Below are 26,643 nucleotides of genomic sequence, written 5' to 3'. Positions count from 1 at the left end.
TTGGGGATGCAATTAAATTTGTTTATTAATACAGACAAACCATGAGTAATGGATTTTTTCACCATAATACAGGTATCGTACATTTCTCCTGATAGCTACAGATAGTTGGCCAGATTAAACACAATAGTGGAAGAATCTAGAATAAATTGCATTGCTGGAAATCTCCCAGTGATCAGCAAATTCAACCCCACTTAACCCAGAAGGAAACAAGATCAGAGAGGGTAGTATTCGCCACTCTACAAATGTTGAGGGTGCTCAATGTGTGCCAGGCACTTGGTTGGTACTGGGGATATAAAAGAAAACAGGACACAGTACCCATACTTGGGGGACTCTTAGGCAGGATAGTACAGGATGGTGTCGTGTCCAGGAGGCAAGAAATTGGCCCAGAGCATAAGTGTCATGAGAAAAGCATGCTCAAGCTGCAAATGTAACTCATCTGGGCTTGGGTGTGGCTCTCAGAAAAGGTTATGTGTGAGCCAACCTGGGAAAGATGAGCAGAAGTCAGACAGACACAGACGTTGCAAAACAGAGTCCCAGGAAGGCTAAGGTGAGGAAAGCCTAGTGCATTTAATGCCTGGAGAAGTTAAGAGCACAAGATGCAAAGGAATTCTAACCCTGGATTTGGGAGGTGATAGTCTCTGGTACCTACTTCTGCGTTATTTTCAAATACTCTCTGCCCACCGACTGTCTGTGAAGATTCAGCACAGTAAGAGATACTCGTGCATAGAGCAAGCACATGCATGGCCCACACTTCTCCAGGTATAGGTACTAAGGTTGTCCCAGCTTTTGTTTATAATTTTTTCTCCCCTTTCCTTTCCCCTTTCGAGGAATTATTACTTTGTATTAAGGCCTTTCATTTCCTTCCAAATTATTTCTATCCATCAGGTCACACCATGAAGCTTGTGAGTATAGAAGGCATTTTAACGGCTCATTTTGTTAGCAGCCAAAGGGACAGAGGGGACAGGTGGAGGTGGAGGTGGGGGTCAATGGGGACAACTGCCACCCTGGTGCAGCAAAACTGGGGCCTTTCTTTGTGCTACTGCCATTAATTCTTACAGTGTCAGTAAGAAAGTACTCGATCCTTCCAAGACAAACTGCTCATGCTGATCCCCCCACGTCTTCGGACAGCCCAGCACTGACATGCAGAAAATCCAACCAGTTTCCTTCTGTGAACGCAGCCATGCAGCCAATGTCAAACATACAAAGGATTATTCACCCTACATTATCTTCATGTGCAGTGAAGACTCTCAGATCCGCTCCCCGCCGAGGTTCCTGCTGCCTGCAGATCACCAGGCACAGTCCTCGCTCATCTTCTCCGTCTGGGCCATCTGGCATGTGCTTGGAGGGGTGAACACAGACGGGTCTTTAATGCCCAGTTGTACATCAAAAAACCGTGTGGACAGGACTACAGTGTAATTTTGGATGAAGGTTTCCTGGACAGGATAACAATCCTTGGCTGTATAGACACCAATCCAGGTTTCATCTGTAAGAGAAAGCAGAGTGACTTTTTAATAATGGCAGGCAAAGCGCCTGTAAGTTTTTTTCCTCTTGTAGTAAAATGAACAAAACAGAAAAATGTACCATTTTGACATTTTTAAGTATACAGCTTGCAAACATGAAGTACTTTCAGATTGTTGTACAACCATCAAGTCCCTCTCAAGAACTTTTTCATTTCCCAAAACTGAAAACTGTGTCTATTAAACAATAATTTCCCATTTCTCTCTTCTCCCGGTGCCTGTAAACTACCATGCTGCCATCTGGCATGTACTGGGTGTCACCTGGGTTCTTCATATAACTGGAGTTAGGCAACATGCGTCCTTTGCGACTGCTTCACTTCTTTTACTGTAATGTATTCAAGATTTATTCATATTGCAGCACATGCCAGAATTTGCTTCCGTTTTAAGGTTGAATAATATTTTACATAGTGCATAGACCACATTTTTAAAATCCATTTATCTACTCATGAGCATTTGGGTTATTTCAAGCTTTTGTCTGCTGGGAATAATACTACTATGGACGTGGGTGTTAAAATATCTGTTTGAATCCCTGCCATCAATTCCTTCAGGTATATATCCAGAACTACAATTATTGACCATATGGTGATTTTATGTTTTTCTGGAAAAAAAAATGCCACATCATTTCCCATGACATGAATGCCTATGCATTTTAAAGGATCTCAGAATTACAGGAAAAGCAGGCCACTTTGACAATCAGAATAATGGAGAAGATCTGGTCACTGCAATTTCGGAAGTGATGTGGGTGGAAGAAAAGGCAGCACCCGATGCAGATATGTACCTTGGAAAAATGCCTTACCATGTAACAAACCATGAGGTGATCGTAAAAAGTCAAAACCCAAGGCTACGTTCAAAAGGGCCAAAGGGGCAGAAAAGTGCATGGGGAATAGAAGGCTGATACTAAGATCCCAACATAACGTAATTAGCAAGATATGTGTGGACATTAAAATGGGCTTAATTTTGCTACCAACTTCCTTCCTTGAGAGATGTAACTCTTCGCCCACTCTGCACACCAAGGTGCAACATTCAAGCCCTCTGGATCCTTACAGGTTCTCGCCGACTTCCTGTTGGACCACTCCTGGACAGTGATCTGCTCCTGGGGGCCCCCAATTGAGTACTGGTCTTCAAAGGTGGAGTTGTCTGGAATGTCAAGAGGGTCCCAGGCTACTGTCAGGGGGATCTTTGAGCACTGCTTGGTGGCTTGTTCAATCTGGAACATCACTCCTTCCTTATAGAGCAAAATATATTCAAATAATCTGGAAGAGACAATAAAAAAATAATTAGAGACTTTTATGCTTCAATCATCACGTTTTCTACTAGGGTGAAGTCCAAAAGCCTTTGATAGAAAAGAGTTTTGTAATTGAAAAAGATCTGCTTGCTAAGCAGTTATTTACTTATAAACAATATTTGAGCCAAACAAACTGGATAGGAAACAACTAAATTTCAAAGGTCAAAAATGAATATTCATTGGACAAATTCGTACCAATGACCTATTATTTGGCAGTTGCTGGATTTAGGATACAAACACAGGGAAGACAGGGCCCTGAATTTGCAGCTGGTTTGTGACCTTTCCTTGAGCCACAAGGTACATGGAAGGATTTGACTCACACTTTGGCTGAGATTTTGTTGCAGCACTAAGTCAAGAAATTATAGGGGTACACTGAATGTAAAGCCAAAAACTGGTGAGGTCAGGCTGGACCCACTACCTCACTACCTTAAGGGCCTCTCATTGGTGAGAAATGAACTTTGCGACACACAGCTGCCTGGAACAGATGCTCTTCACGTTCCCAAGTACACAAAGACAACAAGGACGGGCCGGGCATGGTGGCGCACGCCTGCAATCCCAGCACTCGGGAGACTGAGGCAGGAGGGTCACTGTGAGTTCGAGACCACCCTGGGCTACATAATGAGTTTCAGGTCAATCTCAAATACCTAGTGAGACCCTGTCTCAAAATACAAATCAAACAAACAAACAAACAAAAGACAACAAGGACCAAATTTGAGGAGCCCCTCGGGCTGCTGGCTTCCCTAAGCCAACTGTGCCTACAAACTCTCAGCCTGCTCTCCTGACCTTCTGTGCAGAGAGAAAGAGAAGGAGTCTGTGGCTGCTGGAGGCCACCACACTGGCACACATTTCCGTGTCAACCCAAAACTCAGGCCACTGCACTGGCTGAGCAGAATGGGTGTAGCAGCCTCAGTTCAAAAAGTAAAATTCCCAATAAGATGTGAGAGGGAAGACAACTCAAAGGTGCTAGATCCTTAATTCAAAGAGGAACATTTCTCATGTTTATTCATTCTAGTTTGTATTTTCATTTAAATAAACCTTTTAGGTTGAGTTTAAGCTTTTTAGAAAGAGTTAGTTTTGAGAATTGAGACACAATACTAATACTGTAGGAATTGGTGAGGCCTTGACTTATAGCTTTCTTTGTAATATGATTTCTTTTTGGGTGTATTTTGCTAAGTGAAACTTGTTAAAAAAAATTTTGTTAACTAAATTTTTTTCTTAAAATAAAGACTTTTTCACACACACACACACACACACACACACACACACAAAGAGCTTAGGAGCTTTTCACAAACAAATGTAGATGGGACAGAGTGGAGAGGGGGCATAGCTCAGTGGGAGAATCTCTGCCTAGCTGGTGAGGACCCTGTCCATCCCCCAGCACCAGAAACAAAACAAAAGATGCCAGAAAACGATGTGTGTTTTGTGACTCGTTCCATTAAGGGGCATTCCTGCAGGATGTGTGCTTGTTGTTCTAAGTCAGAGCTTAAAACTTGCTTTTTTCAGAAAAAAAAAATATTATAAACCCTAACTATCTGTGTGGTCAAAAAATACCACTACTAGTGCTATGTTGGGTTTCCATGAGCCAGTGCAGAGATATGAACATAGTCTCGTTTCATACACTCAGATATACACTGCTTAGTCCAGAAAAGATAGGAAGTGATTTACGAGAGTATAACAACAGCAATGTGATAAAAGTGGGTACCAATATAGGGAGAAATGGAAATGTGTATTTTGTGTGATATTGCTCAAAAATGGGGTTTAATCTCTTGTAACATGCATGCAGATTCCACTGGAGCTTGGGGTTGGATAGTCACTCTTTCCTCACAGCCAGTTAAGTCCCTGACACGTCAGAGCCTAAACATTCATTGCAGGAACACAGAAACATTAACAGCACAGTCCATTTCCAAAAGTGGGATAGCTCCAGGAGCACCACTACCTGTTGCTGGCCTTAGCTGTGAGCAAAGTCACAGGGGTCAGGCCTGGGGTCAGGTGACCTAGCTTTCAGAGGTGAACAACCACTCACCATCCGGCACAATAGTTTTTTTTTTTTTTTTTTTTTTTTTTTTTGGTACCAAGGATTGAACTCAGGTCCTTGCGCTTGCAAGGCAAGCCACCACACAATAGTTTTTTTTGCTTTTAATAAACTTCTCAGGCTGCACTGATAATTTCTTTTTTTTGAGGGGGGTACCGGGGATTGAACTCGGGTCCTTGTGCTTGCAAGGCAGGCTACCGAACCACTGAGCTAAATCCCCAGCCCCTCCACTGATAATTTCTTGAAAATCCATTTTCCAAAGCATGCTCTTATCCTCACATCTTCCAAGCACTGAGAACCTTTAGAAGTTTTATTTCTTGTGAAAACAGGTTTTTATGAAACTGATTAATGCTCCATGTATAAATAAACTTAAGCAATTCAGAATGAAAAGGGAAGTAAAAGTGGCAGAGAAACTCTTGACTGGTTGTGCCCACTTCTAATCCCACAGCTTTCTGGGAGGCTGAGGCAGAAGGATCACAAGTTTGATCCCATCCTGGACAGCTTAGCGATTAGGAAACTGTCTCAAAATAAAAAACGCAGAAGCCTGAGGAGGTAGCTTAAGAGCAAAGGCCTTGGATTCAATCCCCAGTACTGCAAAAACAAAACAAACAAGGAACAAGTCTGTGCATGTGACTAGGTATATATTTTTCTAGATATAAGTTGATTTTTAATTACATTTTTTACTGGTAAAACTGCTTATAAAATTCATTATAGCCAAGTTAAGTGTACACTTCAGTCGCATTAAGTGTATTCATACTGTGTAAACAATCTTCAGAACTCTAGAAATCTTGAAACTATGACACCTATGCCCATTTCCCTCTTCCACCAATCCTGGTCACTACTATTCTACTTTCTGTCTGAACTTGACAACTTTAAGAGCCTCCTATGGAATCATGAGTGGAACCATGCAGTCAACTTTCTGTGGACTGGTTAATTTCACTTAATCTAATGTCCTTCAGGTGTGTCCAGAATCTCCTTCTATTTCAAGGCTGACATGCACATTTTGCTGAATCATTCCTATTGTCATGGATACTTGGATTGCTCCTATATTTGGGTTATTATGGGTAATGCTGCCATCACTGTGGTGGTACAAATATCAAGTTGATGTCTGTACGTGTACTACAAACATCTAACAAATGTTAGGGAATCTTACTTCATTTTCTGATCTGTGTTTTAAAGACAAAATTTGCCCTCAATATCTTTCTAAGTGAAAACCAGAGACCTGGTTTTCAAAAAACAGGATTATGGAATAACTTCTGTCTAATTTGTTGTTATGAAATATTTTAAATATGCAGAAGGGTTGGAAGATTAGTATAATAATCACCCCCGTATTTACTAACTATACTCAACAACTATTTGCAGTTTGCTCTATTTGCTTTGTCTATTTTCTAAATCTTTCCTAAAGCAGGCTTTTTGTCACAATGCTAATATCCCATCCAAGCACTTAAAATTCATCATAGGTTGGCCCTATCGGTTTTTTTCTATTTACATGTTTTTCTCTTAAAATAAAAATCGTGGTTTCCAAAACATTAGCAAATATACACATTTGCTTTATGCCACAATCAGAACTATTAATTGCTGAGTGAAGTTTAAGATTTCATGGCAGATCTTTTTGTGCAGAGACTATAACTCACTTGGATTTACAGTTAGTGCTGTGCTAAGAGTTTATTTGGAATAAGCCTGTTCCCTGTGGGTTTTGTCTGCAGATGGATGGGTGGTTAGGTTCTTTGGTTACAGTTTGGTCTCAAGTTAGGAACTTCATAGTTTCCCTCTTTGATTTAATTTTCTTATTTGAATATGTAAAACTTTTCATGTTTCAAAACTCAAATGATTTAAAAAGGCGTATTGGGGGAAGTCTCCCTTCTTTCCTCATTTGTCTCCCTAGTCCTCGCGCACCTTATGGATAACACTTTTCATCAGCTTACATTTTGTGTTTCTTGCATGAGTTTTGACAAAAAAATCAAAGGCCAGGGATTTAGCTCAGTGGTACCATGCCTGCCTCACCTGCCTCACAAGCATAAGGTCCTGAGTTTGATCCCCAAACAAAAACAAACTAACAAAAAAAATCAACAATATGTATATGGATTCTTTCTTATTTTTTCTGTGGTACATGGGATTGAACCTAGCCTTTGCATGAAACTAAATCCCTAGCCCTTTTTTAAAAATTTATTTTTTTGAGGCAGGGTCTCTCTAAGTTTCCCAGCCTAGGCTTGAACTTGGGATCCTCTTGCCTTAGTCTCCCAGAGTGCTAGCATTACAGTCATGTATGGATTCTTCTTTCTCCCTCTTTTTGCTTTTTACATAAAAGGGCACAAGTTATATATATTTTTCTGTACCTTACTTTTCTACTCTCTATTCACATAGAGAATGTCTCTCTTCTTTATGGCTATATCATTTTGGGAGGGAAAATATCATCATGTATTTAGCCAGAATCCTTACTGATGAACTTTGGGTGGTTTCCATTCTTCTGATACTAACAAAAATTCATAATGCAAAACCTTGCATTGTGCTATTCAGAAGTATATTTTAAGGGCATATTAAATGAAAAAACAAGGTCAAAATGTAGAGCTATTTATGATTCTGTTAAATGTGGCCAGATTTCTCTTCATTGGGCTTTATTATTTTGTTTTCTTACTAGCAAAATGGGAGAATGCCTGTTTCTTTATGGTACCAGTACAGCGTGTTGCCACTCTCGAATTTGTGCCCATTTGATAAATGAAGTCTCATTTTCATGAAGTTTGGTCATTTTTTTTTTAGAATGCTTTATGTGTATAGTATCTTTTCAGTAGACTGAAAACATCGTGTGGAGCTTGAGAAATGTTGCAAAGTGCCCAATTTGAGAAGTCCCTACCCGCTTAAGGTGAGGCCTCTTCCCATCTCCAAAGAGCAGATTTGTTCTAATTCATCCTCACTCATCATGGTTGATGGGGTAAATTTTCCTATGTTGAAACACACTGGACTTTATTTTATCTATGAATGGCTTCATTTTTCTCATACATGAGGATTTTGGTTTTTTTCTTCCAATTTTTTTACAGCTTGTTAGTTTCTTGTGTCTGATATAAGCTACATTTTCTCTGTCATTTTTAACTACTTGCATTCTTTTTCTACAGGTCAAAAGATTGTAGTTTTTCAAACTGAATTTGCTTTATTGCTTCTGATATGTGCCAGTCCTAGAAAAATAATCATATTCTCAGGCTATTTAAGAATGCGCCCATGTTTTCTAATATCCCTGTCCTTATATGGTTAGCAACTAGATCTCTACAGCACTTTTTATGTATGGTGTGAGATTTTATCTTTTTCCAGTTGCTGCAATTCCTTTGTTCAAAAGGGTCATCTTTTCCTCAGTGACATGAGATTTCACCTCAGTGTACATTTAATTTTCAGATGTTTGTAGATTTATTTCAGGAATCTCTATTTCAGTCCAATGGATTGCTTTTTGTGCACTAGTATCACACTACTCTATTTAGAGAGAATAGAAGAATACCGCTTCAATATTCAGTCAGGTTTACTATGGCTTTTTTTTTTCAGCTTTAATTGAGTTTATTGGTACATTTTAGGGATACAGTACAGTTACATTCATTGTTGGGATCTTGTACCTCTACATGACAAGTCTTGATTCTCATTTTTTCCCCTTACCTCTGCCCTCCCTTCACCCCCTCCTCCCCTCCCCATCTACAAACACTTTATTTTCATCTTTTCATTCTCTCACATTTTTTTCTTTTCCCTTTTTACTCTTCCCCACCCATCCCACCTTCCCTACACCTTTAGCTCCTTTCTTCCCATTTCTAAATGTCAGTAATCTTATTAGGATCTTATGCATTGTTGCAGATTATTTAGACCAGGGAAACTATTTGGTATTTACACATGTGTGACTTATTTATTTCACTTAGGAGCATATCTTCAATATGTATCCATTTTCCTATGAATGAATCTATTTTCTCATTCTTTATGGCTGAGTAATATTCCATTTTATAGAAAAACCACAACTTCTTTAACCAGTTTCCAATGGATGGGCAAATTACTATGGCTTTTTCATTTCCAGAATTTTCCTACATATTCAGTATTTAAGATTTTTCATATAAATTTATAATAAACTTATTTAGCTCAAAAACACAACTTCTGGTATTTTCACTGTATAATACTATACAGAAATGGACATCCTTCCCTCACCCTGAGTTTAAAGAGGAAAGGAATATGGTTCTAATGTTAAATTGTGTAGACTTTATAATGTTAAGAAAGCACCCACCAATTCCAACTGAATCCTTTATATCAGTAATGTTTGTTGAAATTTTTCAACTGCCTTTCTGGCTCACTAAGGAGTTGACTACATGATTACTTCCATAGATGTTTTTGGATTTGCTAAAACTAAACTATCCTTGCATTCCTGGAATTCCCTTGATCATAAGGTATTGTCTTTGGAATGTGATACTGAACTCATGAAACTTGATCTGCTACATAACAAAGAAGGGTTAATTTACCCAGGTGAGATGGAAAAATGAAGGGACCTTCACTGAGTGGTATGATGGATACCTTCACAGAAGACCCAGAAGGCTTCTTCATCCTTTCCTCCTTGCCTTCCTCTCAATATACACAGAAAATCATGTAACTCATTTCTTTGGTTGCCCTTGGAGAGAAGGTATAATTATTTCCGGCTTTGGCTCTTTAAAGGAAAGTCAGCAGGGAGAGGGCCTCCTCTGGAGATTTCTCCTCTCTGAAAGAAGTCATCTGGAAATTTCTCCTCTCTCCTGTCTCAGTGTACTTCCTTCAGTTTCCATCTCTGAATGTAAGTGAGTAATTATATGATGTCTGAAGCAAAGACAGCAACTCGGCACTATGGGGAACAAGTCAACATGCTATTTGGTAATTAAAAGACAGTACTCTAAGACTGGAGAAGCAAGTAGATAAAAGCCTGGGGATTTGAAACTGTCCAGTGAAACCTCAGAATATGTATCACAAGAATTTTTAAGTAAACAAAAGAATTCTGTAGCTGTATGCACTAGTATTAAAATAAGTAAAAACCAACTATTTGATTCCTTACAATAACCCTGTGAAGGCTTTCTCTTCCAAAATTAGCCAGGCCCAGGTACTTGGCTAATCTTAGAATCCAAACCACTGGAGCCTAGCCTGGTTGTTGGCCAATCTGACCTCTTTCTGCCTTGATAGCTAAGAAGCAATTGTTCTCTGGTCCTGAATTGGGGTGGGCACAAAAAGAAGGCACAAAAGAAGTCTAATGTACCATTTCCAGACTGGCAAGTTGGTTGACATGTTATTAACATTTTTATTTTTAACAGATAAGAAATGTGAGCCCTGCAGCATAACTTGGTAGTAAATAATGGGGCTGGGGTTATAGTCAAGGTCTATTCAACAGATTCATTCTAATTCTCTTACTGAGGTCCCTTCCCTCTCTCCACAGGGGGAAGAAGGGATTCTTCCTGTCTGTGTAGAACTCTGTGGCCATCCAAGATATATTAAATTACAGAAAAGGGAGTGGACAAAAATATGGTATTGTGATTACAAAAGGACTTTGGCTTATAAGGAAGATATTGGTCAAATTTTGGATTTGTTTAATATGCATTATAATAGATTAGTAATGCATGCTGGTCCTCTGACTCTCAGGAGGAAAAACTGAGCTGTAGCCACTTGTTATTCTGGCATCCACTGGGTTCAAGTCACACCCTACAGTAATTATGACACACAGAAAAGAAAAACACTTTCAAAATTATGGTGTTAGACATAAGCTTCTTGTGCAAACCAATGCCAATCTCATGCAACAAAAGCACAGTCAAACTTCTTGAGAATGCAGCCTGAGGAAAAGGAAAGTCAATGAATAATTATGTGTGCCATTTAAGAAGCTATAAGGAGATGGGTCGCCACCATATGGAGTCTACTTTAAAAGAGGAAAACAGCGCTCAAGAGATGGAACAGCTTTTTTTCCAAAAATATATCTGGATGGATATCGGCATTGTGTAAGCAAAATTCTTTCATCTGATGAAGGACAACTTAAAAAACACTATTCATGAGGCAATAGTTCAAGCTGACTTTTATTTCACATTATGAAATGAAGAAGCCTCATTAGTCTGAGATGACCATGTTACCATATTTCCTGGTGATTTCTAGACTACATTACAAGTGGTTCTAAGGATTGGGAGACAGGAGTGCAGAGTCAGATCTGTGCCTGCAGCAGAAATATGTCAGCTCTCTCCATCTGAAATATCAACTTCCCTTCCAGCTAATACTAAATGCTAATCAATAAATCTTAGTGTTTAACTTTCACTGGGATGGACCATGTCTGCGTTTATGTTTATATTTACAATAAAAAGAACAATGTGCACAAGTGTGTGCGTCTAAAAGGGTAGCTTTCTAGTGAAGAACATGATCATCTAATAAAAAATGAAGTGAAAAACCAAATATGGTGACTTAAGAGGTGTTATTCTAAATTTTAGGGGAAAAAATTCATCCAGTAATAAAAAGACAAGAGACCCGAAAGACGTATATAAGAGAACCAAACACAAGGAAGTAGAAGGAGACTCTACGAGGAACGAGAGGAGAGACAGTGCAAAAATTGCAGAAATAGTAGATGGGACTGAGGCTATAGCTCAGGGGTAGAGCACTTGCCTAGCATGTACAAGAGTACATGACTCAACCTCAATACTGAATAAAAAAAGAAGAAGGAAAGGAGCAAAGAAGAAAAGGGAATGCAAGAAGGGATGGATGGAAGGAGAAAAAAAGGGCAAAGGAAAAGAAAAGAAAGTAGAAAAAATTTCTTTAGAGCTAGACATAGCCTAGAGACATTAATAAAATATTAAAAACAACCTACAAAAACTTGAGGCAGAAAAAATATTAAAACTAAACCAAAATTAGTTTGATATCAGGCTTTTCATCTAGATCTCTCGATGTCATAAAAATCATTTAAGAAAAAGAAATCATGTTTACCCCATGAATTGTATGCCAATCCAAAAACTATCATTATATAAAACAGTAATGAGTAGATGTACTCAGGCACTAGAAAAGTTTACAGCTTCAGTATTCTGTCTGAAGAAAAGTAACTGAATAAATTCCTTAGCTGACTGAAAATAAAGGATCCATGCAAATAATAAAATTGGCATGAAAGAAATTTTAGTGAATAAAAAGAGTAAAATAGTTTATGTTCATTCTTTAATAGAAGGTATGTAATAAACTTCCTTAGGAATGTGTGCAAATACATTATAAAAATTCCTCTATGTTTTATCAAGTGAAATTGATCTTTTAGAGGTTTGGTTCATGGTGGTGAAAGAAGGAAATATTATAAATCACCAAGCTTTAAATTTTTTTCAACATACTAAGAGGGACCTAAATAAATACTGGTCCTCTACAGTAGGAACTGTTCTGAAGTCAGAAAAGTGGATCCTCATACTAGATTTTGTAACTCTTTAAGGGGTCCCAAGAATCAACCGGGCTGTACCTGGAGAGAGGATAGTGGGAACATCACTGTTCACAAGTGCAGTGTGTGGCAAAAGGTCCAGACAGGTAGAGGGCTCAATTCTGAGGCAGAAGAACTCCTTCACGGACAGGAAGCATACCACACCAGGACATGGTGTTTGGTGTGGCTTCCCAATGGACATCAAGTCTGAGGAAGGCTTTCTTCCCAGAATCCTCTGCTCCCAAGGGACCGGGCTGGTAGAATCTTCCAGTGGTCCATTGCTCTGGGTCTCCTGAAATGGGAGGCTCCATACACTCCTGTTCTTGCTATGTTTGCCATCTCTGCCTTCACATTTCAACCAAGATCCTTCAGCCTTCTTGTCTTGGGAACTCGGATAGTTTCAGCGTGGCCTGGATATCTTCTTCAAAGGCATGTCTGCTTTTCTCAGTTCAGATGTCCTGACTCAGGAGTACCTTGGGGAGGCGTTCTGGGGGATAGGGCTTAAGATTATAGAGTATCCAAAAGATATCTCACTAAGGATCTGGAAGGGAATGCTTTGGAAGCTGTGGAGTCCATGCAGACGCTGTGGCTCACCACAGTCTTCCCTGAAAATATTTTCTTCATTTATTTTATTTTTCTCTCTCTTTTTTTTTGTCCTGGATATCCAACTGAGGGGCCTCCTACGTGCTAGGAAAGGATGGTGCCACTGAGCTGCACCTCCATCCTGCTACAAGTATTTGACCACCCTTAGAGGTCCTTGCATTGGCCATGACTGCTGCTGGATGCCTCATTGAGGAGTCTGCCTAAGTTCTAGTTCACCTGTAGCTGACAAAGCTACATCAGACCAAAAAACTGGCACACCCCTTGGCCCTGTGCCGCCACCCTTCCCATCAGTACTTCGCTGGAAACTTCTGAGACTCTCACAGCATCTGGCAGTGCTTAGGGGGTTAGTTTGGTGGCTTTTATGGAGCAAGCTTTGGGCTCTTACTCATCAGCAGATCCCACTCTGGGACTCTCCCAGGAGACCTAACTTGAGCCACAACAAAAGCAGCCTCCTGTGAAGGGGCTGGGCTCATCCAAGACACCACAGCTTGCTTTTTTTTTTTTTTTTTTTTTTTTTTTTGTCCAGGGGCAGCTGCATTCCTCTTTTGGGCCATCCATCCTGAGGATGTCTCCTTTCCTCGGCAGCCCGAGTTTAAGTTTGGCACCCTGATAGCAGTCTGATGTTTCTTCAGATGATCTGTTCACTCAAAGAGGCACTGCTTCCAAGAGAACTGTGGTATGGGAAACCTCCAGTGCCTTTATTGGTGGAAAATCTCCAAAATGAAGATGGAGGAGCAAGGGGACATTGAGAGCAGCGTTTGATGGGAGACCAGCTTGAGAGTGCTTGTGTATGGAAGGAAGTGGGGAATACCTTCTCCAGAAGTCAGGGTCTGCACTTCTGGTGGGGCTCCACTACAAGCTTGCTCTAAAAACTTTTGAAATAGAAGTAGACATGGAATTTGATGTCCAAAATTACTCTTCATTAAGGTTTATAATGTATAGCATGAATGAGTAATAAAGTATAAAGGCCTTACATAAATCAATGAGTTTGTTTAAAAATATATATAGCGATGAGGAAAAATAACAGAAAATATAAATGTAGACTATTAGGAATGAAAATAAGTATCAATAGATAAGATGGAGTTAAGAGTTAAAAAATGTACAAACATGACTATATTTGTTTGTCTGTTTGTTTGTTTTTGTGGTACTGGGGACTGAGCCCAGGCCCTCACACTGAGATACAGCTTTAGTCCTTTATTATTATTTATTTTGAGACAGTGTCTTGCTAAGTTCATAGAGATTCAAGCTGGTGATCCTCCTGCCCCAGTTTCCCAGAATGTCAGGATTATAATAGACATGTGCCACCAGACTCAGCTCATAAATATAATAATCTTGATGAAATGGATTTTCTAGGAAAATATAAGTAACTGAAACTGACTTTTAATAAAGCTGAAAGTCAAGTGGACCAATAGCCAGAAAAAGTCTCATAATGGCCTAAACTTATCGTAGGTGATCTTTGAACTTAAAAAAAGAAACCAGAGTTATTACTTTGCTAAAAATGAGTTGCCAAAAACGACTTCACATGGTTTAATTAGCAATTTTTTTTTCTAATGTCAACATTGCAAAAGAGAGAAAAATGCAGCTTTCTTTTGTAGAACTATTAAAATGTCTGATAAATGGGGTACAGTAGTGAAAAAATCTGTTATCCCAGCACTTGGGAGGCTGATACAGAAGGATAGTAATTTCAAAGCCAGCCTGTACTACATACCAAGTTCAAGGCCAGCCTGGACTACATAGTGAGAACCTGCCTCTAAAAGCCAAGCCAAACAAACAGACAAAATCTAATATTAAAATACAGAAAGTATAAAAATAAATGTTACAGATCCAGTTTATTTGGGCTACGGATTATAAAACAAATCTGAAAATATTAACGTATCAAATCAATTATGGTATTCAAAGAATAATACACAGTGATAAATAATAATTTATTTCAGGAATGCAAAGATGAGTTAATGTTAGGCATTCTATTAGTCTGAGTCACTAGGCTGGTATAGTTTCATCCATTGTGTATGAAAGGAAGTGGGGAATACCTTCTCCAGAAGTCAGGGTCTGCACTTCTAGAATTTGTTTTTTATAAAACAGGGTCAGAGAGATATTTGCTAAACATAAGAGATTATCTTTGTTAACAAGCATCCTGTGAAAGTCATTACTGAAATATGAGAGGCCTTCACATTATGGCAGTGACATCACTTCAGGCATTCCATTCCAACCTATCATTTATTTCTTTATCACATTAGAAATCACTATAAATAATCAGACTCCTCATAGGTGAAAGCTAGGGAAACGTGAACACTCATTTTTGTGGGATAACTTCCAGCTCAGGCTACAGGAATCTTCCTAAAAGTAGTTTAATAAGAATTGTCAAACACTGGGGCCAGGGATTTAGCTCAGTGGTTCTGGTGCCTGCCTTGCAAATGTAAGGACCTGAGTTCAAGACCCAGTACCCCCCAAAAAATAACAGAATTGTCAAATGCTCAAAAATGTGCAAATGCTTTCTTGTTATTTTCTTATTGAGGAACTTATCCAAAATAAAATAAAAATAAGTGCATATATATTGCACACAAACAAAAGCCCATATATTTTATTGTTTTTATATTAGTGCAAATAAAGAGGGAAGAAAAATTATGGTTGCATAGTAAAAGATTGCTTAAAGAAATTATGTTCTATCATTAGTTTGAATACCACATAGTCTTTAAAAATAAGTTGATGATTATTCAGAGGCCTAAAAATATATACAATGTTTTGTTAAATAAAAAATTGCATAGCATGTTTCTATTTTAATTTTTAAAATGCATATACAAGAGTAAGAAAAAAAAGTCCAGAAACATAGCAAAGTAGTTAGCCCTGGTTAGGATTATGAGTACCCTTTTCTTTATTTTGCTTTTCTGTGATCTAGATTTTCCACCAGGAACATATAAAATACTGGGTAATGCAAAAGTCTTACACTGATCCTTATAATTTATGTATAATATGTAAACATAATTACTAAGACATATTATATGCCCAGGACTTCTTGCCATTGGGTGATTTTATGGTAAACCAGACCAATAAAGTTCTCTTCTCACTTCAAGGAAAGAGAGACCACAGAGACCAGATGAGTTGGTCGACAAGATAATGTCAGGTGGTGACAACGGCCTGAGGGAGTAACATAAGATGTAAGGGGGGGGTCCTGGGGGAGAGGTGTGTGGAATGGTCCAGATTTGCCCTCTGTGGAGGCGATTGGCTGAGAGTTGAAATGAGGAAGAGCTAGCAGCTCCAAGAAGACAGAAGAAAATCAGCCAGGATGTACAAACTTGCACCATTAATTATGAAGAGCTATTGCACAGATTTCACAGTCTATGTATTATACAATCTCCCAGAATGTTCAGAAGATGTTAAGAAGTCATCTTATTGGCTGGGAAATTGTGGGTAATTTTTACTTTTTTCTCTTTTCCTGTCTCTTTCAGATATCCCTCTATAATGGCCACATAATTTATATCACCATTCTCATTTTCACTGATTCAAGACAGCTTAGTCAGGCCCTATTCTAAAGTGCAGAAAGTAAGCAATAGCCACACAAAAATCCCTGCCCTCATGGAGCTCACTGTGAGTGAGAAGAGGTAGAAGAAGTGAGGAAAAAAACTAAGAGTATTAAATAGTAAGTGGCTGACAGAGGAGCTAGTGAAATTTCAGAGCAAGCCATGCAGCTTTTCAGAGAAAAGCTTTCTATGCAGGGCAAGAAAAAAATGCAGGTGCCAAAGAGGTCAGCATGCTGAGGTTGCAAGCAGGAAGTGGGGTCAGGGAGATCAGGTATGGATCCTATGGGGTCCCTGGGCTCTTGTGGGGACATTTACTCTCACAGTGAGGATGTACACTCTTGGACATATGGAAAGCATGGAGAGTTGTGCACAGAGGAGTGATGGAACATGACATCTGTTATGAGATTTGCTTGGGTTACTATGTCTAGTACAGGTTAAGAGAGGCCCAGGTAGAAGTAGGAGTACAGAGAGGAGGCTATTACAAACATACAGGCAAGGAGCTAGGGCTGCATCACATTGGTAGACAGCTTACTTGGCATGTGCAAGGCCCTGGGTTCAACCTCTAGCACCACAAATACAAACAAACAATAACAACAAACAAAACAGAAATGATGACTTTTGGATCAGAAGAGTAATAATGGATGCGTGGGCAGATTCTCGGTAGCTACCAAAGTTAGAATAAACCAGACTCGCTTATGAAATCCTTTCGGCAAGTAGAAGGAAGACTACACAGGTGACAACAAAGGTTTTACACTGAGCAGCGAGAGTTGCTATTACCTGAGATAAGCAACAGGAGGAGTAAATTTGGCTTGGGTTTTTATTTCTTTATGTGCAAGGGAAATGTTCATTTTGGTTGTTCTGAATGCAAGATAGCTACCAGATTCCAAGTGAAGGAGTCAACTAAGCATCTGGATTCATGCAGGTGAATTCAGGGGAGATCTTTGGATATGAGCCAGGCATGTTAGAGTCCTGCAGAAGTGGAGGCATTTCAAAACAGAACTTGTATGCAGTCACCAAGAAAAAAAAGTAAAGGGATGGAAAGCTGGAACACTGGGGCGCTTCACCAATGACAGGAAAGAAGAGGAGCAAAGGAGACAGACAAGGAAAAGAATGAAGCAGGAGGAGGAAAAAAAGAAAGGGTTGTCAAAAGCCAGTGGAGAAAGTGATCCCCAGAAGAGGAGATGCCCAGCAGTAAAATGGGCACTCAGAAGAGACAACAAACTAGCAATGTAGAGCTTGTTCCTCTTGTTCACAGCATCCACGGTGGACCTATAGAGATGGAAGCTTGATTGAGGGGGCTTCAAGCATTCTGAGAGGAAAGAAATTGGAGATTGCATGAGATTTGCTTCAAGAAGCAGAGAATGGGGTTTCAGCTAGCCATCTTCAAGAGCTGCTTTTTCCCCCCATTAAGGATGGGTGAAATAAAAGAAATTACAAAGGGGGAAATAGAAGATTTTTACTGGAATTGGGGAATATAAGAATATCACATTTTTCCAGGAAAAAACAAACCACTAATTGGTGGAACATTTTCCAATCTTTGGGCACTTTGCCCCTGACCACCTTCTTTAAGGTCAGAATCAGGAAGAAGCAGCTTAAGGTTATGGTAGAGAAGAAAAGATGTTTCTCTGTCTTCTATTTATAAGTCAATCTCATCTTCCAAATTCTTCATTCGCCAGGGTTTATCTTCCTTAGCACTTCCTTTTCTTCCTTGCCTTTCTCCCTGCCACTTCTCCCTCCCCATTCTGAAACTCAGGTCCACAGACCCACTGATATAACCCCCTAAAACAAACTTTATGTTCTTCCAAGAAAATCTCTTGCTTGGAGAAAAATTCAGTATTGCAAATCTGCATGGTTTATTCTTTGGAGATCAAGAGGCTGGGAGATGTCAGAATTCCTGAGCTAATAAAAGAAAACACTAGCTCCAGACATCAGAGATCAAGGAGAGGAGGAAAGGCCAAAGGAGAAATCATTTGCCGAAATTCTCAGCCACGACTTCTGCAAATGAAAGCCCAAACCATGAAAAATAGTGTTCATGATCAAATACATTTATTGAAAGATTTGTACTAATCTACCTCTTCTGGGCATACAGATATCCTGGGAGGACTTGGAGTGGTGACATGCTGAAAATCTGAAGGAGAACAAACATGTATAAAAAATGTGACCTGACAATCCCCTGGCCTGGGGTACAGAGCCAAGGTGAGGAGGACATTCACCCAGGGAGGAGACATGCTAATAACGTATGACCAATTGCCACAGTAGAAAGCGGGAACCAGTTTTCTCACTGTCTGAGAAGGGAGATGCAAAAATCTGAGGGTGAAAACTAGAATAACCCATGTGGTACTGGGTTAGGACTGGAGATAGCATTTTTTATTTTTTTATTTTTGTTTTGTTTTGTTTTTTTGAGACAGGGTCTTGCTATGTAGTCCAGGATGGCCTTGAACTCTGGTGATCCTCCTGCCCCAGCTTCCTGCGTCTGGGATTATAAATGTGCACCACCATGCTGGGCTGAAGATATCAGTTAAATACCTCTATGGATCAAACCAGAAGCTGACAGATAATTCAGATTTCATATGGTATACTGGGGTGTGTGGGTGTGTGTGTGTGTGCACATGTGTGTGTGCACATGAATGTGTGTGTGATTCTGTCTGTCACTTGTCTTCCAAGGAGCTGGGAGCAGTGCCACCTAATAGCAATGAGCTCAACTGGAACACAGTTTGACTTGCAAATATTCTTCAGTAGAAGAAACCAGGTCTTGTTAAGAAATGGCTTATTTCATGGGGGGAGCAGGGAAAATACATGATCTTGGATTATCCTAGCCAAAAAGACAAGGGAATACTCAAAGTATAAGAAGAGACATTTAGCCAGGCCTTGTGGCTCACACCTGTGATCTCAGAACTCTGGGAGGCTGAGGTAGAAGGATTGTAAACTAAAGTCCAATTGGGGCAATTTAAGAAAATTATCAAGATGCTGTCTCAAATTAAAAAATAAAAAAGAGCTGGTGATACAGCTCAACATGAAGGACTTGGGTTCGATGCCCAGAACAAAGAAGGGGTGTGAGAGAGAGAAGGAGAGAGAGAAAGAGAGGGAAGGGGGGAAGGGGGAAGGGAGAGAGGTGGAGAGAGACAGAGGCAGAGAGAGAGGGAGAGAGAGAGAGACTAAAAAACACAGAAGCCAACTGGAAAATGCTCCCAGAAGCCAATTCAGACAGCAAAATTAACAGTGAGAGCAAAAGTAGTAACAGGAGACCCACAACCCATATTGAGATAAGTGAAGAAGTTGAAAGTTTGATGAAGAATGAGATATGCTATGGTTTATAAATATTTCTCTATAAAATAAGTAATACTTATTATGAAGGAAAAAATATCATGCACAGTGAACAAGGCAGGCAGAGAAGAGTCAATAAAATGATTATAGTAAACATCAGAATGTAATAAAAGAATATTGCCTGTGAGATATTCCTGCACAGCTACAGAACCTGAATCCAACTACAAGGAACTATAAGAAAATCCAGATGAAGAGATGCTGAAGCAAATATCAGACCTGTGATCCTACGAAGTACTAGGGTGCAAGTAAGACCTTAGGAACTTCCAATAGAGACACAGCATATAAATGCAATGCTTGAACTCAAACTGTGTGCTTTTGCTCTAAATATACGGAGGACAAGTAGCAAAAGCTGAATGATATCTGGGTTTTAGACATTAAGAAATTAATCTGTGTTAGTGAAAGCAGCAAATAAATATATGAAAAATGTTCAACATCACTGGTCATTCAAGAGATGCAGATGAAAACAACACTCTCGCCTCAGAAAGAATAGCTGCTATCAAGAAATCAATCAATAACAATTGCTGGAGGGGTTTTGGGGAGAAAGGAACCCTTCTTCTTTGTTGGTGGAGTGCAGACTAGTGCAATCACTGTGGAAATCAATATGATTATAGGTACCATTTGACCCAGCTATTGCCCTGCTGGGTATCTTTCCAAAAGAATTAAAAGAATCATACCACAGTGAAATATGCTTATCCATGTTTATAGCGGCAGTTTGTAATAGCTAAAACTTGGTAATAGCCCAATTGCCCATTAACTGGGGACTGGATAAAGAAGATTGTGTGTGTGTGTGTGTGTGTGTGTGTGTGTGTGTGTGTTTTAAATAAATGGAATACTACTCAGCCATAAAGAATGAGAAACTAGAGACATTTATAGCTAAGTGGATGCATAATGAGGCCACACTCTCAAGTGAAATAAATAGGACACACATGTATATACCAAATAGTTTCTTTGGTGTGAAAAAATAAAAGTGTATATAAGGTTCAAATTGTATAATTGATTATATGAACTAGGAAGAAAAAGGCTAAAGGAGTAGGGGAAATGGGAAGAGTAGGGGAAAGGAAAGAAGGAAAAAGAAAAGATATGAGAAAATGAAAAAATGGAAACAAAGTGCTTATGAATAAGGAAGGGTGGAGGAGGTAAAGGGAGGCCAGGGATATAGGGAAAAAATAAGAACCAAGATACATCATGTAAAGTTACAAGTTCCCAATACTGTACTGTCTAACTAAAAATTACCAATAAAAAAAGAAATGAATCTGTGTTAACTTCCTGGGTTTTACTAATGAAGCTGTGTAAGAGAATGACTTCGTTTGTAGGAAACACACTGGAGGTATTTGGAGACCTTGGGTCTATCAGGCTGGCAACCCACTCTCAACTGGTTCAGTGATTTTTTTAAAAAAGCTCTTTGCTCTATAATGGTGACTTTTCTGTGTGAGACAGTTTGAATATAAGATTAAATTATGTGTTTGAAAATGAATCCTTATCATTATCCCCAACACATAAGTTCGTTGAAGTTGCCCAGCATGATAACATGACAACATCCTCCCAGCTAATCTTAAGCAGCAGCTACTTGGACAACTTTCCGTTAAGCTATCTCATTCAGTTCTTAGAACAAGGAGGCTTAGGGGAGAAAGCAGAACTCCAGGGCCAAAGGAATGCAAGGTCACCTCTTCTTTCTCTTTACCCATCAGCACAGGTTTAAGGGTCAAGGAGAAGGAAGAAAGAATCCCGAATTTATCTACAGAAAGGGTTGAGTTGAGAAAAACTTAAAAACTGTGCCCAATGGCACAGTCAATTAGCATGATAAAAGAGAAGTGTAATTGGCACTTTCACAACATGTGTTAATTCAAACTCTGCCTAGCTTTTAAAAAAGATACTTAAGAAAGTATTTGTGTCAACACTGTAGGTAGGTACCATGAAAACTAAATGAAAAAGGTGAAAAACACTGAGGTTATGAGAAGTGAAGGACATTATTGGGGTAAAACCAGTATTAGAGGTCACGTTGGCATTATGTGACTCCTACCATGGGCATCCATGCTCTCTCCATTACAGACATGTGATTTTCTATGAAGAGAGAGAAATAAGTGCTATTCAGTTCTCGAGGAAATAAAACGCTCTGGGAAAATTAAGACAGACATGAACTCATCAGAACTTGAATGAAAATTGTCTTGTCACCCCATTTATGATATATTGTTCATCACTTACAAATAAAAACACCCAAGAGAACATGTAAGCTTGGTAACTGAATAGCCATATATGATATTTACCTGGGATATTTATTTAATGCCTCTCCACCTACTCCACACTTATAGCTTCATAAATCTCCACAACCAGGCCACCATTTTGTAAGCAGCAATAAATTACTCATGGTCTCATGGAGCTCATTTAGTATTTACACTATTTCTCCCATAAAGTTCAACGTATTGACTGAAATACGAAAATCATCTCGCTTTTCCTTCCAAGCATAATTCTTGCGAATTGAATCAAGGAGTCGGGAAAGATAGTTGGAACCAGAAAACAAAATAATATCAATTACTAATATTTCCCATTTTCTGTTCAGGCTGGTCTTATCTGAAGCTTGTAAAGTCATTTAATCTTTTCCATCATCTCAGAGGAAAAAGAGCTCGGAAAATCCTAGTCATCCCACAATAACTATCAGTGGGATTTTCCGTAACTATCTGGATACAGAATGAAAATCTCTTAAGAAGTTGATCCAATTCTAAAACTTACTTCTCAACTTACTAATAAATACAAAGAGACAACCTATCCATATTTTCTTTCAAATAACATCTGGTTTCTTGGCCAGACTGCTGATACCATAAAAAAAATTTTTTTTGAGTGTGTTCCAACAAATCTACATTTAGAGTTCAAGATGCATTTATGCACCAAACATTATTTTCTACATCTGACTTAGAGCTAGCAATGAGACTGTAAGATAGAATCTTGCCAAGACCTTGGAAAGAAGAGGAAAAAGATTGGCTTCCACAAGCTAAACCATGAAACCTGCACTTAATAGAGGAGGGTAGAGAAATGAAGAATCATCACCAGGTGACACAAAGGCATTCAGGAGAACAAAATTAGGCCATGACCTCACTAAAGGTGTAACCTACACATCAAAGACCCTTTAATCAATCACAGAATCATAGTAAAAGGAGAGCTGCTAGTACAGTCTGGGGCAGTACCCATTATGCTCTTTTCAGAAGGGAAGGATTATGGGCCTGCACAGTGTGAATAACAGAATCATTGACAATGACTCAGTTGTGAAGATGAGAGCATCACTTAGTAGTCACCTAGTTACCACTAAACACTGCTCTGGGCTGGCTTTATCTTGTTCATCACAGAGAAGCCAAATAGCACAATGGGTAATCATCAGGTGTTTTTTAATGTATTTGCCCACAACTTCTGTATTATAATCTGGTTCCCCACACAGTTTTGTCTACAGGAGACAAGGACCTAGTTTTGTGGATTTGAGAATGCTGGTCCTCCTGCCAACTGCAACTAACTGCAATATAACATAGCACTTGAGTCCACATGTCCTGAGGCTGTTCCCGGATGAACATCCCCTGTGTGTACTGCTGGATTGAGTTTCTGAGTCCACAGGGCTGGTGTCAAGTCTCTGGAACATGGGAAATTCACTAGAATGATGATATCAGCAGTGGTGGTGTTGATGGTAGAGAGGCGACAGACTATGGTCACAAGCTAAGTGTCTTCAATGTACTATCAGATACTGGGCCATCATTTAACCCCCACAGTAATCTAACAAATTAGCTATTCTAAGTATTTGCATTTTGTGAAAGAGGAAACTTACCTAAAGACCCACATTCAGAAACTAGGTTCAGCCCTACGTTTCTCTGGCTTTAAAGTCAAATTTCTTAAACTGTAAAAAAATACTGTTTGAGGGGATGAGACTTCATCTGTCTCCTGCCCACACTCTATCCCATCAGGAGTGAGCACTGGGCCATGCCAGCCCCTGTGCCAGGACTACTCACCAACACACTACTATGGTACCAGCCTTCACATCACTACACAGAACCAGAAGCACAGAAAGGCAGCTCCTGTCTCAAGGATCAACCATCCACTCTACATCAATACAGTTGGGCCAAAAACAGAGGCCTCCCTACTCTTCCCTCTCCCTTCCCTCCCTTGCCAACATTGGATCATTTGTACATCCTTCAATAAAACCTCCCAATCCATCCATTCACCCATGTCTCCCTACCCCACTGCCACTACCTATCTGGTCCCCTGAATCTTTATAAAACACTCTGCTTCTGTCTTTGTCTCTTCATAATCCCTCCACTGCTACTGTTTAGGCCACATTGGAATTATGCCCTAGGCTTCATCCCTAATAGTGACTGACCTGCGAACCTAGGAGTAAACCCAGCCTTTTGAGTCCCCATACAATGACACATGAGATCTAGATCACATCCATGATGTGTGACAGTCTTTCTTTCACATGCATCCTCATTAGCTTGTACAGGTGCTGTGAGCTCACTCACACCTCACCTGCCCTCAGGAAGTCTGGGATAGGTGCCCCAGATCACAACGCACTGTGCTACACAATGATTTCTCATTTGTGTGACTTCACTCCCAGATGACCACCTCCCAGAAAGCCAGGCCTCACTCTACTGACATATAACAAACTCTTGCTGAATGAGTGAATGTGAGCCTGCTAGATCATAAATGTCAGAATGCAGCCAGGCCTGGAGACAAAGGCCTCAAATCCCAGTACTCTGGGCATCTGAGGCAGGAGGATCTAAATTCAATCCCAGCCTGAAAAACTTAGCAATTTAAAAAGATCCTGTCTTAAAGAAAAATAAAGGGCTTGGGATGTAGCCCAGTGCAAAGGCCATGGGTTCAATTCCTAGTACCAGAAAAACAGATAAACAAACAAACAAACAATTCAGCCGGTTTCTTCAAATCTCAGTCTCAGCTGTGAAATAGTGAGAAATTTTTTTAGTCTCCCTGGACCTCAGAGTCTTTGTAAAATGGAGATTATAAAACCAACTGTTAGGCTGTTGAGAGATTTAAACAAAACCATATCTATATGCACTCAAGTATTAGTTACCATTTTTATGTCCTTTAAGAAGATCCAACCCGAAACATTCACATGAGGTCTCCAGAGGCTTTACATTCATTAGTCTGCCATAAAGTCTGCTGTCCCAGGCCTCCAGGGGCCATGTACAGTCGCCCCTAGGTATTGAAGGAGTACGGTTCCAGAACCCACAAGGATCTGGACCCAAATCTCTGGATGCTCAAGCCACTTAAATAAAATCACACAGTATTTGCATCTGAACTGCATCCATCCTCCCAAGTAGTTTAAAGCATGTCTGGATTGCTTCTCATCCTTAATGCAATGTAAATGCTACTCAAATAGATGTTCTACTGTATTAGGAATTAATGACAAGGAAAATGTTCCCTTCAGACCCTTCCCTTTCCAAATAATCTGAGGTTGGTTGGATCCTCAAATGCAGAACCTAGGAACACAGAAGGCCTCCTGATACATTTCACACAAGCAGTATCTTGCACCCTGAATCTATTGCTTGGAATTTTCTAGTCTTGCCATACTTTCCTCAAGGCCCCTAAGCCTTCACCAAATGCTTTTAGACAAAATGGGTTTCTCAAGGTTTGTTTTGTTGCAGAAAATAATGCACTTTTGTTACTGATCTTATTGCCCACCTGGGACCTTCACAGAGGCCAGTGTGACCCTGCCTCTGCCAAGGACCTGGTGGTAGCAGAAGGATGGCTGGCAGACAGGTGGCGATCCCAAATTAGAAATCAGGTCTTAAAGGGGGCGGAGCCAAGAGGACATCTTAGAAAATACATCCTCTGTTATGAAAATGTGAATGATCTGACCGTGGTAAAAATACATCCATGTATGCATTATAGTATCACTCTCTATGGGATTCTGTACAGTCATTAAGAACAAATAGGGGTCAACTAAAGAAACGGCAAATAACATATAAAAGAAAGGTTAATAAAAATGTACGGATAATAGTGTATGCTTTCTGACAGTATGTAAAACTAGCTTAAAAAAATTTAAGAGACTATAAACCAAAATTTTAATAGTTACAACAGGGTGAAGTGGCTGATTTTTAAAATATCAGTTCCCCATGCATTCCCTTACAAACTAGATATTTCTTTATAAAATAATCCTTTTAAATGTAATATTAAAAAAATAGTCTGTTCTGCCCATGTCCCTCTAGATGGCTACGGGAAGGAATGAACTAGTTAGTGCCTCTGACAGGCCCAAGGTAGGCGGAGCGCTCCAGCGCAACTGGCCTGACTCAGCAGCAAGCCAGGTCCAGGCCAGGGTGAACTTGAGCTCGGTGGGGGAGGGGGTGGTCTCCCAGCAGCACGGTCCTGCATTTGCAGGGTCCTGCTTCACCTTCCTCCTGCTTTCTTGGCACTTCAGGCCCAGCCCCCCACCGCCCTCTCACTCTGGGGTCCCCACGTACCTCTTGCAAGGGATAAGAGCCTTCTTCTCGTCCAGCACCCGCAAGCGCTGGTTGGGGCCGTCATAGGACAGCAGCGCCCGGCTGTTGTGCCCACTGCTCTGCAGGAAAAGGACCTGGCGTCCCTCCCACTGCTGCGGGGCCTGGCAGGGGCGCGGCGTTTCCGGGAACCCAGCAGTGCACAGCCTGCCCAGCGCGCAGACCCAGAGCCAGGCGGCCAGGGTAAGCGGGGCGGGCGGCAGGGGTCCCCGTTCTGAGACCGGTCCGAGGTGTCCCCACTCCTGGGCCTCTCAGGCTGCTGAGATCGCGACGCGGGGCCAGGCCAAGGAGTGAGGTATGCAGACAACCGCGAGCAGCTGCTCCTGCCTCGGCCTCCTCCTCCTGTCGCCGCTGCTTCCTCGGCTCACTGCTGCCAACAGGAAACGCAGTGGCGGCTGTGCCACCGACATCCTGGAGGGCACCGCGATTTAAGGGGGCAGGGAGCGGGAAGGCGCCGCGAGGGAAATTTTCCTCCAT

At 40.3% G+C, this 26,643-nt stretch overlaps 1 protein-coding gene across 1 annotated transcript; it reads right to left on the bottom strand.

Annotated features, from left to right (window-relative positions):
* Epdr1 (ependymin related 1) lies at positions 1–26,643 on the bottom strand. Its single transcript, XM_010640504.2, has 4 exons — positions 26,475–26,643; positions 26,131–26,380; positions 2,562–2,770; positions 1–1,483 (listed from the first exon to the last, which is right to left on the bottom strand). Exons 1-4 carry the CDS (start codon positions 26,641–26,643, stop codon positions 1,287–1,289), a joined length of 825 nt encoding a protein of 274 aa, XP_010638806.2. The 3' UTR covers positions 1–1,286.

This window comes from Fukomys damarensis, unplaced genomic scaffold (genome assembly GCF_012274545.1).
Source record: "Fukomys damarensis isolate Sample0158 unplaced genomic scaffold, DMR_v1.0_HiC HiC_scaffold_17, whole genome shotgun sequence".
Taxonomy (NCBI): domain Eukaryota; kingdom Metazoa; phylum Chordata; class Mammalia; order Rodentia; family Bathyergidae; genus Fukomys; species Fukomys damarensis.
Note: the sequence above shows the minus strand (reverse complement) of the source record. Positions and strands in the feature narration are given on the sequence as shown.

What these genes read in the sequence shown, in the direction of transcription:
- Epdr1 (XM_010640504.2), bottom strand. Translation starts at nt 26,643, where the DNA reads ATGGAGGAAAATTTCCCTCGCGGCGCCTTCCCGCTCCCTGCCCCCTTA. An exon ending in GCTCTTATCCCTTGCAAGAG is followed by an intron (nt 2,771 to 26,130) that starts GTACGTGGGGAC and finishes TGTCTCTTCCAG; the next exon opens with ATTATTTGAATATATTTTGC. An exon ending in CAGGAAGTCGGCGAGAACCT is followed by an intron (nt 1,484 to 2,561) that starts GTAAGGATCCAG and finishes TTTCTCTTACAG; the next exon opens with ATGAAACCTGGATTGGTGTC.